At 40.0% G+C, this 12,678-nt stretch overlaps 1 protein-coding gene across 5 annotated transcripts in view; it reads left to right on the plus strand.

Moving 5' to 3' along the window:
• CLCN1 (chloride voltage-gated channel 1) overlaps positions 1-12,678 on the plus strand; it is a 56,894-nt gene that overhangs the window by 37,856 nt on the left and 6,360 nt on the right. For 3 of the 5 annotated variants that reach the window (XM_032680807.1, XM_032680806.1, XM_032680802.1), the window contains exons 9-18: positions 1,299-1,383; positions 3,872-3,973; positions 5,397-5,481; positions 5,883-6,032; positions 7,934-8,003; positions 9,286-9,396; positions 9,484-9,736; positions 10,497-10,630; positions 11,136-11,362; positions 11,484-11,589. In XM_032680807.1, the coding sequence (XP_032536698.1) occupies positions 1,299-1,383; positions 3,872-3,973; positions 5,397-5,481; positions 5,883-6,032; positions 7,934-8,003; positions 9,286-9,396; positions 9,484-9,736; positions 10,497-10,630; positions 11,136-11,362; positions 11,484-11,589 (1,323 nt within the window). The remainder of the gene's footprint in view (positions 1-1,298; positions 1,384-3,871; positions 3,974-5,396; positions 5,482-5,882; positions 6,033-7,933; positions 8,004-9,285; positions 9,397-9,483; positions 9,737-10,496; positions 10,631-11,135; positions 11,363-11,483; positions 11,590-12,678) is intronic. The other 2 variants (XM_032680803.1, XM_032680804.1) reach the window with 2 other exon arrangements.

Consider the following 12,678-nt stretch of genomic DNA (forward strand, 5'->3'; position numbering starts at 1 on the left):
CTGGTCACCCTGTGGCAAAAGTCTTCAAAAATGAGCCCTACTATATTTTTTAGTGCACTGCCATTTAGTGGCTTGGACCATCTGCTTCCTAAAACTGTATTGAGATGATCCATTTTTTGGGCTGAGCTAACAAAAAAAGAGGATATCTCGCTTTTCACCATCTTCGATTCCCCTCCCTTGTACCATCTCTGTGTTTGTTGGACCCCTCCATTCAACTTGCTTTCCTGGCAGAGGACTAATCGAGGAAAAGAGCAGATACGTTTTCTGTCAAGTTGCAATGAGATGAAAGAACTAAGTGAAGGCTGTGGGAATGGGCACGATGGGAAAGGAGAACAGTGCAGCTGGGAGGGAAGGAACATGGTGAAGAGGCAGACAGCAAGATCTTCCCAATTTGGAAAGTAGCATGCAGTTATCTTAGCTAATGTAACTCACAGAGACCTGATTAAATCATTGTCCTAAACCTAGTGCTGCCTGAACAATTAACAAGTAATTAATGCCTCCTATCATTGTTATACAATGTTAGATTTTCACTGCTTCTTTTATTTCCTCATTTTGCAAATAATATCTTCATCCAGGGCAAATTGGGATTTACATACATCCTCATTCAGCTGCATTTCCACCCTATTAAATTGCTAATTTGTACTTCACCCATTGGCATACAGATATGTACGGTTTCCACACAACAGTGTACCTCCAGATAAAAGTAAGATAGGTTTCAATATTTCATTTTAGCAGGGCAACACTACCAGGAGGAGTGAGCTGGAGAAGATGGGGCTTAGCTGATCTTTTCCATCTCTCATTTCTAAGCCTTTCATTGTTTTGGTACCAGTCAAAAATTTTGCAGATGTAACTTCAGAGAGGATCTGAGTTTTGTTTCTAGAAGGCAATCACAACTGTGATCACACAGCTTCTCCAGATATGCAAGCACTGCCTGCCTCAGCAAAGAGACCTTTTCAGAGTCAGTGAGTATAGTGAACAGAGCTTTTTTTTTTCTGCAATAGTGAATGGATGGTAGAAGACAAGAAAGAAAAGAAAACCATTTAAAAATCTGGGATTGTAGTTAAAAAATGTATACAGTCTCTGAAAACAAATTCATAATGTCTAGGGTTGCAAGTGCTCAAAAATAGGCACTACTAAAATCAGAGCAGTCTGCCAATCTGTAACACTGTATATAATGTCATGAAACCACACAGGAACACATATAAACTAGTTTCCTTGTCCCTACTCCTAGATTTTATGGCATTTAACTTCTCACCTCATTATTACCTTTCCTCCTCTACCTCCTTGGTCTCTCACAGATACCATCACAGCCCTGTTCAGAACAAACTTCCGTATGGATTTCCCCTTTGATCTGCAAGAGCTGCCAGCATTTGCTATAATAGGGTAAGTTCCCAGGAAACTGACTCCTTGCTCTACAAAGTTATAATGTGATCTCTGTTAGGAATTCTTCTGCCAAATAGTTACATACATCACTTTTAGACACTTTGTTTGTCACAAATAAGGCTTCTACTTGTTGGAATTCCTCCTTCAGATGGTGTCCATGCAGCACAATGGGTAAAGAAGGAAATGTGGGTATTATCAAGCTGTTTGTCATTTCCTTTCCACATATCTTCTTGAAAAATTAAGTTCTGAGGAAAAAAAAATTAAGTTTAACTTGGTTGAAGTTCTGGGAATAAATTTACTGAATGGGCCTTTAACTGTTTCGATGGCACCCCCAAGTGAACCGATCCAACAAGTATGGCCTTTTCACATGATAAAAATGGAACAAAAGATTTAACCAGAAGTTTGATTTTCATCAGGTCAGAATGGTTATCCTTTTCAAGAGAGGTTGGTATATCCGAGATGGTGGCAAGGGCAACTGAACTGTAACTGGATTCAGTGAGAACAATGGTTAATTTATTAAGATGAACATCAGTTTTATTTTGTTTATGGAGATATCTGATTTGGTTTCATTTGTGGATGTGGATTCTTTGATTGGGAAATGAAAGAATGAACTTAAGAAGAATAAATATTGGGAAATACTAGAGAAAACCTGAATTTGGAATTGCTGTGAGGAAACATCTCTGGTTAGAGCTTGAGAGAGGCTCCAGGGAAATCACTGCAGAGCAATAATGAAGGGAATGTACCGTAAGAACAAACACCTGTACTGGTGTGGTGATCACATTCTGTTGCAAGACCTGGATCCCAGACCAGAAATGTATTTGAGGTTTTCCAGCTCCTTTTAGTAGGCTGCCCTCCTCTTAATTTATTTGAACATGAACTGAAGTGGAATTTTTTGAAGACATCAGTTATATTGAAAATGCATGAATATACAGGAGTTCTTGCTAATAATATGTTTCCATTTTGTTCTTCCACTTAAACAGGCTTGCATGCTGAACTAGGGGGAATCTATTTGTTTAGATTGGCAAGGAAAAAAGTAATCCTGATTTACAGCTGATTGGTAGAATGCAAAACTTCTTGTTGCCATGTTTTGAACAGAGTTGACAGAGCTGGATTTTTTCGGTACTGCATATAGGCTAGGAAAAGGAGTATGAAAGCAAAATGCTTTCAAATGCCTGGGTGTTCAGTGTGGTAGTTAAAATAGAAGACAACTCTAAAGACTTGGATAATCTTGGATAAAGTCCTGATGCCAACTTGGAATGCTCCAAGTTCTCTTAAGTCTCAAAGTTGAACTCTCTTTCTATCCAACATATTTCTTCGCTTTCAGGTAGGACAAGCACTATCAATAAGTAGAGCTTGTTCTTCCCTGTCAGTAAATATTAAATTGCATAATGTATACAGGAAGTGCACTTCCAGTTTGTTGGCAAATTATTAGACATAAATGCAGAGATCTATTTTTAAAAATAAGGTATTACAGAGAAATTTAGTTCACTGTGAAGTTCTTAGGCCTATATTGCCTGGTCTATTTTAACTGTAGTTCAAAACAGTGCTTGCTTAAAATATTTAAGAGTAGTTCATTGGACATGTTTGTTTGTGAACAGCTTTAGATTTAGTTTAAACTTGTTTCTATGCAATTTTTAAATGACCAAGCAGGATTTTTTTCAACATGCAATATTTTAAGTATGCTAAATTAATCTTTGAGATTCGGCAAAAGCATGCTTAGCATATAACAAGGAAAATTCCATTCATTTTTAAAATTAATAGAATGAAAATCTTATCTGTTTATTCTCAATATTATGTGGATTAATTATGTGCCACATAAAATAAGGCTTCCCCTCACAAATTCCAAATGCAGTCTTTTTTTTTTTTTTTTTTTTTTACCTTTGAATATTAGGCCCTATTTATCCTGGTTTTGTTAGGCTACAGAGCATAAGGATAAGACCACTATAATTTTTTTTTTACTTTATTAGGATCAGAAACTTCGACCTAGGTGATTAGGATCATAGAAATTACATACTTTGCTATAGGCACAAGAGTTGCAATTACTTTTAGTATTTGTTTTAGGCATATAATTTTGCTGAATCAGAGTTAAACTCCCTTCATTTTAACTATTTCCCGTTCCAACCTGATGTTTAATTTCTGACAATACTGGTCTTTGTCCACTTGCTCTTTGACAGCCCCCACTGAGAACTTGCAATCACTTTTTATAGATTATTTTACAGATTTTTATAGATGAGATTTCCCCCTCTAAGCAAAAGAAAATTTAAGTGCTAAAATGACAGCATGAATGACAAAGAGGTCCAAAGTAATCTCTTCCCTTTCATCAGGGAGTCAATGTCTTCAAATGAGTTGCTGTAGGAGTAACCCTTTAGGTGACATTTAAGAGACTTCATAAGCAGCTGAAGATGAAAACACTTAAATTCATTTTCTTGGTTGATGGTTTGTGCACTATCTGTTTTTTTATGACTTTATTTATTTTTCTCCATATTAGCATATGTTCTGGGTTCCTTGGAGCGTTTTTTGTTTATCTCAATCGCCAAGTGGTCCTGTGCGTCCGGCGTCACAAGGCTCTGAGCCAGTTTCTCACCAAATAGTGAGTGCCTCTGAAGATACTCTCTTTAGAGACCAGATTTCTACACCCTACTGCTGTTGGATAGTAACAAATGCTTTCTGGAAGGTATTATAATATTTCAAGTGTGAGATAGTAAAAATATGAGAAACTGCTCTCATACAGGAGTAAGATCTCTGTAACCATCAAGAAGATTTTTCTGCACTGGATTTTCTTCTTGAGCAGCCCCAATTTTTTCAAATAGTTTACTGATTTAGAAAGGTGACTGTAATATTCATTAAGAGGACAAGGGAAACTATTGATTAGATAGGTAATATTTTCCCCCTCTCTAATAAAGTCCTAACCTCCAAAGATATAATCTGAAGAAGAAAAAATGGCTAACTGTAAATATCTTCAGTCTCTTTAACAGAAGAAATCTTGTGCTATTAGAGGTGTGGAGGGCCTACATTTCTTAGCGAGTTGCAAACCTGAGCAGAATAAAACTACTAGATAAATAGAAGTTCAAACTAACTTAATTTCTTATGTGGAAAACAAATTGTCTTTCTTCATTATGTAGCATTACCCACAAGCATCGGTAGAGCCATCAAATTAAGTTAATAACAAAGTGAAGCAAAGCCTGCAAAGTGGGAATTTACTTTAATTTTTTTCAGAATTTTGTAGGCCCTTAGACTGAAAGAAATTAAAGTTTATATTTTGCCTTCCTGAATACCACAGCATCTCAGAAAACACTTCCTATAGTGAACACAGTAACTTGCCAGGGGAGATATGACAGAATTAGTCCAGCACGTAGAGGTAGCTTAATGTTGTCCTAGTGCTCATGAAGTGTCTCAGTTTACCCAGAAACCCACATTGGGACTGGACACAGCAGTAGGAAAACATAGATGGCTTCAGCCTGCTCTCCAGCTATGGCCCACTGGCCCAGCACATCTAGACCCACTAAGTACCAAGGACATCTTCCCCAGAATTGTGATGGTCAGCAATTCCGTGGAAAGAGAAGCAGTTTTTCCCATAAGTTTTAACGCAGTAGGGGGTGCCTGCAGGAAAAAACTGTACATTTAAATCCACTAGGACAGGACACATTGCATGGGTGATGAAGAAGCAAGACTGGCATAATCAGGACAATGGAGGAGGTACTGGCTTTTGACAATTGGTCGACACATCATTGCAAATGCAAGTTTCCCCATGCACATTCAAGTTTGTGCATTTTGTACATCCCTCTCTCTTCCTCCATCCCTCCCATTACATTAACTCTGGTTGGAAAAAGGGCTTTGCTGACAGGTGAACTCTCTATGAATTATGATGATAAGTGGAGCCAGTAACAGCACTCCAAAGCACAGGATACAGGTACAGAGAGCTTCCACAGAAATAGCACTCATAGTTCTGAAGTGACAGTGCTACAAAAAGAGAATGTGGGTTCATACTTTAATAAATTTTTCTTCCTTTACAGCCGACTCATATACCCTGGGGTTATAACCTTCCTTATAGCAACTGCGACATTTCCTCCTGGATTTGGGCAGTTCATGGCAGGAGAGGTGAGAGCGGAACGTGTATTAGCAATTCTGCGCAATTCTGCAGAACAATCTCTTCTTATCCTGTGCCCCCATAACTCTGTGTCATGGAAAGGGGAAGAAAGATATAGGAGGAGTTTGAACTGAGGAGGCACTATATGATCCCTGCTATCTCCTTCATATAAAACTTGAAATAGGTCCGTTCTCCTAAGCAAATAATAAGGAAGATGTCACCCCACGTGTAAAAGTAGTTATCCTTTCACCTGTTCAGGTAAAGTTTTATCTCTCTTCCTGAAGATGAAAAATGTGAATTAAGTCTAGTAATCATGAATTACCAAAGCAAAAATCTCCTCCACTTTCTTGCAACAGTTAGAATACTTACTCCATCTAATCTCATGACTCACACCTGTTTTTTTGCTGTTCAGTTGATGCCACGGGAAGCCATCAGCACTCTCTTTGATAACTATACCTGGATAAAACACACTGGGGACACTCAGATCCTAGGGAAATCTGCTGCCTGGATCCATCCTAAAGTCAGCATCTTCATCATCATCCTGCTCTTCTTCCTCGTGAAGGTAGGAAGCACTGCTCCCTAGGTCAATCTCATCACACATTCTGATGAATGACCTTTGATACTCACTGTATAGATGCTGGTAGGGAGGACTACATCAGGAAAGATTTATCAAATTCCACAAAAATAAATACTTGACTAAAAAGCTCTAGGATAATATATATTTGATCTAAATACATTTTGATACCGTCTGTTTTATATTCCTGACTACAGATAGGAGACAAATAAGAATATGTGAGGATCAAGGATTTGTTACAATTTCTTTGTTTACCATAATTGGATGGAGAAATACATCTGAAAACAGTTTTACTCGCATCTCAGAAAGCAAGAGCAGATTAAAAGTTCTGAGCTGACATGGTGTATGGAAGTTGCAACTGTTCAGCCTTGAAAGGATCAATTGTGTAACTGATACATGACAGAACAAAAGAAAACATCTGAAAGAAGAAAACATGGTATTCCAGTTTTCAAAAGACAAGTAGCAAGAAAGAGGTTTTCCTAAGATGGAAAAAAATATATATAAAAGGATAAAAATATCATAGAAAAGGTCCTATTTTTTCCTATTTATTGCAAAGGAACAGAAGAACTGAGGCCACCTTGCAATGTCAGTCAAACATTTCAGTAGACCAGGAATGGACATCAATGAGTGATTGACACAGCTGTTTCCACCTAGAGTAAAACAGTCTATCGAATTTCTGACAGGAGGCTAAGGGTTCTACTTGTGTGATAATTCTTATTATAGTGTTCCAAGCAGATAAGGTCTCTTTCAGCTGAATAAAAGAGGTATGGACTACATGGTGTATCTCTTCTGAGTCCATCTTTTTGTCTTTGGAAGAGCTGCATCCTCAGACACTAGAGTCATTGACCTTGTCCTACTAACTAAAGGCTTTCTCAACTCACTAGACAGCTGTGCCAAGCAGTTTATTTTCTTCTGGACATGTTCAGAGTTGAGATAGACCATATAAACAAGAAACTGCTGTTTTTATTCTGGACAAAGCCTTGGCCTGATTCTCCACTGCACTATAGTTCCAGTTCTCGGCTATATTTGGCCAGGTTTGGTACTGCAAAGACAGAGCTTAGTTAGCAGTACTCCATTTCTGCAGCTTGCTGGCCTCTGTGGCCAACCAGGAACTTTTCCTCAAATGGCTTATGGAAGGAAAAGCACATTGGCCTTTGAGGTATTTTTAAGATTGTTGCCTGCAGAAGAAGTCTGTATGTACTGGGCTAAGTCAGCATTTGAATTGGTCTTAGCAATACCAGAACAGATTTCGTTATTTTGACCAATGTGGTGATAACACAAGAGGCAACAGACACAAGCTTGAGAAAACAAAACTTAGGAGTTAGACTTCAGGAAAAAATTTTTCTGACTGTGGGTCAGCAGTAGCACAAATGTCCAGAAAAGCTGGGGAATCTCCACCCTTCAAGATGTTTAGAACTCACCTGGAGAAGGCTCTGAGCAACCCCATCTAACTTAGGAGTTAGCACTTCTGGGAGCAGGGAGTTGGGGAAAAGGCCTCCAGAATTCTCTTTGTACTGAAATCATTCTGAGTCAGCGAATTTTTTACAACCCTGTTCTATAGAAAACTAAGGTGTTTGGAGCAGTAGGAAATATCAACTCCTGAGGTCCAAGGCAAAGGAGTTCTCCTGTTCATCCATCCCCTTGGTGATTCAGCTTCCCTGCCACCACAGGGGTCACATAGAGGTCCTCTGCATCAGTGTTAGTGTGTTGCCACAATTCCTCCAGCTCCCTTTCATGCCTCACAGCCCCTTTATCCTTTACTTTCTGGCTGAACTGCCAGATCCCTCAGAACGTGATTCCTCATAGATTCACAGGATGGGCAGTAGAGTGAGCCTGCAGGAAATGCTATTGCTGCTCAGTAACAACTGCACTCTCTGCCTCTGTTCTAGTTCTGCATGTCTGCTGTTTTTACTACGATGCCAATCCCCTGTGGAGGTTTTATGCCTGTTTTCGTATTAGGTGAGTCTCAATTTTTTGTTGCAGCATATACATCTGACAGGTGGGGAGGATAAGAGAGTCATTGAATGCATACATGCCCAGTTTCTTCCAGTGTATGAGGATCATCACATGGTCTCTACGACAAGCTTGATTAGCAGCCCATACACCAGCCTCTGAATCTCTGGTTTTGCCATTCTCCCAATCCCCGAAGCCAAATGCTGAGGAGAAAATCCCTGTCCTTTTACATAAGGAAAGCCACACTGTGGGAAGACATGCTGAGCCATGGCCTTCTAATCTCTCTGCCTCTTCACCTACAGAGAAACTTTCATCCTACAATTCGTAGTAATTGCTCCTTTCACCCCTGAAGGCCAGCTAGAAGAGACAACCTCAAAATTATTACCTGCTATGTAATCTATGACTTCTTCATTTCTTCTGACTGAAATGTGATAACAGAAGTTTATTGCTTTTTTAACTGGTTTTAATTCCAATAACAAAAAATAAAATTACTATTATGCTAATGTTAAGAAAGAGAAGCTAAGTAAGACTGAATTATACAAACTCATGAAGTTCAGCATTAAGTACCCACAAGTCAAACATAACAAGGTGCTCTAAGGACCTCCATGTTCTTGCAGGCAGCTACTGAACATGAGTCAGCAGCATGCCCTTGCAGTGATGAAGGCTAACTACAAACAAGGCTGTATTAGGAAAAACCTAGCCAGCAAGGCAAAGAAATTGGTTATTTCCCCGCATTCAGAATTTTGGACACAATTCTGGAATATTGTGCCTTTTTGTGTCCACCAATACAAAAGATCCTTGCAGACTTGTAAAACCTGTCTGGACAAGGCCATGGGTGCCTTAATCTCGCTTTGAAATTAGCCCTGTTCTGAGCAGGGATCAGAACAAGACCTTCAAAAGTCCCTTCCCATCTAAACTTTTCTGTAAGCTGTGATTCTAATGTTTGGACATTCAGAGAATGTCTGAAGGGCCTCAACTGTGACATGGTACACAGTCTGAAAATATGTCCTCCTGCCTGAGAAGCACAAGTACAGCTGTGCCTGGTGTGTCCAAGTGGATGAATGAGGGGTCAATTGTATTTCCATTCATAGTATCCTTTTCTCCTCCTGGAATCTAACTTCCATATTTTGTAACTGAGAATTACTTTTTAGTCTGCAGTGTCATTTTAATGTAAGTTTTGGCTTTGTTTCTGTTAGAAAATATTCAAGTGATTGCCCAGCACAGCTGCACAGGACAGACTGGATGTTCCTTAAATGTTAATTCTGTAACTGTCAGTGATATTTTTCAGGTGCTGCATTTGGACGTCTTATTGGGGAAATCATGGCAGCACTTTTTCCCAACGGGATCCTCTTTGATGATATTGTTTATCAAATCTTACCTGGAGGTTATGCTGTCATTGGTGAGTCTGCATGTCTTTCTTTGTCTCCACCTGGTCCCATCATTGGAACTTTCCTTATTGACATGACATGCTGTTTCTATATGATAGTCTTCTCTCCTTGTTCCTTTTCCACCCTACCTGGGAAAGGTGCAGCAGCTTTGACAGGAGCCGTGAGCCACACTGTCTCCACCGCTGTGATCTGCTTCGAGCTGACAGGTCAGATCTCTCACATCCTCCCTATGATGGTGGCTGTCATTCTTGCCAACATGGTGGCCCAGAGTTTGCAGCCCAGCCTCTATGACAGCATCATCCAGGTGAAGAAGCTTCCCTACCTGCCAGACCTGGGCTGGAATCACATAAGGTATAGTTGTAAAACAGAGGTGGAGACAAGGAGTGGCTAAGAAATAAAGCAGAAAAGGATAAGACCACAGGAGAAAAAAAAGTTATGAAAACGGGATAGTACTACAAAGGAAATAAAAAGACAGAAAAAGCTTGCAGCTCAAAAAAACAAGTGATGGAGTAGAATTAGGGTTCATACACAAAACCAGAGAAAAGTCCTCTTTTTTCACTGAAAGCACAGGTTTGAATGACCTGCGGTGTTACTGAATCTGTATAAAGATTTCCAGATTGCTTTAGTTTAAACATTTTAAAATAGAGAGTTCCATTTATCTTAATTCAGTGGGGTTTGGGTTTTTTTTCTTTAACAAATGTTTGAAACATCATTTTATTTGGATATTTTGCTTGAAGCAAAATTCAGTTATTCATACATATGACTTCCTCTCTCTAGTATATGTAATATACATAGGTAAGTATATAAAAAACATCTATACATACGTGTGTATTTTTTGGTGTAGGGTAATGAGGTGGAATACATTAATGTAGTGTAATAATGTATGCAATGTAATAATATATGTAATAATAACACTGTGATGAATATCCAGTTAGTCTGTGTTGATCCTGTTGGAAAGTCCCCTGGTTAGTCACGCAGAAGACCATTTGGTATTTGTATTTTCAACTTTCACTTTTTAGAGAAATGGTCATTTATGTATTTCCTTAAGGAATTTACCTGCTAGGTATTGTTAATACGCTAACTCTTCCCCTTATTGTCCATAAATTCACAGCAAATACAATATCTTTGTGGAGGATATTATGGTCCAAGATGTGAAATTTGTCTCCTCCAACTGTAAATACCGAGACTTGCAAACTGTACTCCAAAGCACCACAGTGAAGACTTTGCCTTTGGTGGACTCACCAGGTAAGCAATGTGAAGAAACTGATCTTTCCTGAAGACTGTCTCAGCTTAAAGAGCCAGAGAAAGTAGCTTTCAAATTATATGCTGTGAAACAGACAGTGTGAACCTACTACATAAAAAATCTTCCTAAAAATCTTTCTCTGTGGATGATGTATGACAGGAGGCTGTTCCAGCTGGTCAGACAGGTAAGCTGGAGTGTGGGCGGTGAAGCAGATATAGCACATAAGGGAGGTGTGTGGGAAGTTTGTAGACTGAACTGTGATAACAGGGCCCTCCTGGGATCTTGCATAAGTTAAGAGCCTGCTTCTGATGTGGTGCTTAGGAGGGGCACAGCTCAGGAATGGTGAGCTTCCTTACCACAGCCTAGTAGCAACTAGCACGGCTGATTAATGACTCCTGTATAGCTCTAGACAGAACGAGCCCAAGCACTTTGAAGAGCCATGAGGGAGGAAAGGGACAATCAAAACCTTGAAGTGGCTTAATGGCTTCTCTGCTCCGTGTTATGCAGAAACCATGATCCTTCTGGGGTCTGTAGAGCGATCGGAACTGCAAGCTCTCCTCCAGAGACATATAAGCCCAGAACGACGACAGCTCCTCAACAGAGAAATGCAGCAGAAGCTGTCTGAGGCACCTTACGATGGACACAGCCAGGGACCGTGGGCAAACCTGCCAAAGCTGAAGCATGACTCTTTTGCTTATGTTGATGAGGATGAGGATACAGATGAGAAGGGAGAGGTGAGGGAGACAAGTGGAGAGATTGCAACACAGAGACTGCTTAAGAAGCAGTAAGGCATTTGGAGATGCTGAGAAAGAAATGACAGAAGGTGGACTTTATTTTCTCTCCTTTCCATAACAGCTGACTCAGCCCCCAAGTCCCACTCCCAGTTACCCAGAGGAGCCAAATGGCCTGACAAGTCCTCTTAAACAAATGACTGAAACTTTGGAGCCCCAGCAACACTCAGGTATGGTAACTTCTGGCATGCCTCAAACACATCCTAGCCAGCTTGGGGAAGCTTTCACGCTAGCTGTTTGTACATGCCTGTCCGAGGTGCTAATTTCCCAGAGACTGAGAGAAGGAGCTTTCTCTGCCACTCCAGTATTAAAGATACTTTGTTAGTGCACCTGAAAATCAGTGTACTGTACCCGGAAAGATCTTCTGTTGTGATCTCTCAGAGAGCATGGCAAAAGTAGGCCCACTAAAGATGCTCTCTCTCTTTTAGTACTCCCCACTCCACCCTTTGCAATAACACCTCCTTGGACATTTTCTGGAGAGTCTGCATGGAACATCTCTTGGCTTCTTCACCACATGGATTAATTTCCCTGGGGAAAGCAGCCTGAGAGCTAAAGAGCCACACTTGGTTTTTGAGTAGCTTAGGCTGTTGTTCAGCCTTCTCCAAAACTGAACAGTTCCTCCCTTAGACATGCAACTCTTTGATTCAGCTACATTAATATGATGGACAAATACTGATGTATTGTGTTCTTTGTGTACCAACCCAGCCTATATTAGCTTTGTTCTCAAGACTGTACTCACAGTGCATTTCTGATTCATTTGTCATGTATATTTGATACAGGATGGTGGGTTGTTTTTCTCCTTTACGCATCCTGAAACATGCAGAGAGTGAGTAAGCACAGAGATATACCTCAGTATTGAGATTTAATACAGAGGATAGGACTCTAGCTCATGCTTTTAGGCACCCAGAGGTTAGCATATAATACAGCATATAGCAAATTCTGGTTCATTAACACCCCTCATGTATGACTAAACCTCTAAGGCATAGAAAAACCCATGCTTTCACAGCAGTGGAGTGCTGGAGCAGCCATCCACCTTCCCTACCAAAGCAGAAAACGAATCACATATGAAAACAAGGACAGTGTGTGAGACATTTTGTGGGAAGATAGTACTGAGTGACCCAGTAACGACAAGAGGAAGTGGTACAGGAATGACTCCGTGAGGCCTTGCCATTTTTAGTTTTGCTCATAGCTATCGTTTCTGACCAAATTTCCTCCACAGCCTTGTTTACAACAGCATGAAATTCTCTCCTGCTCTTTGC

The sequence above is a fragment of the Chiroxiphia lanceolata genome, chromosome 2, assembly GCF_009829145.1.
Source record: "Chiroxiphia lanceolata isolate bChiLan1 chromosome 2, bChiLan1.pri, whole genome shotgun sequence".
Classification (NCBI taxonomy): Eukaryota; Metazoa; Chordata; class Aves; order Passeriformes; family Pipridae; genus Chiroxiphia; species Chiroxiphia lanceolata.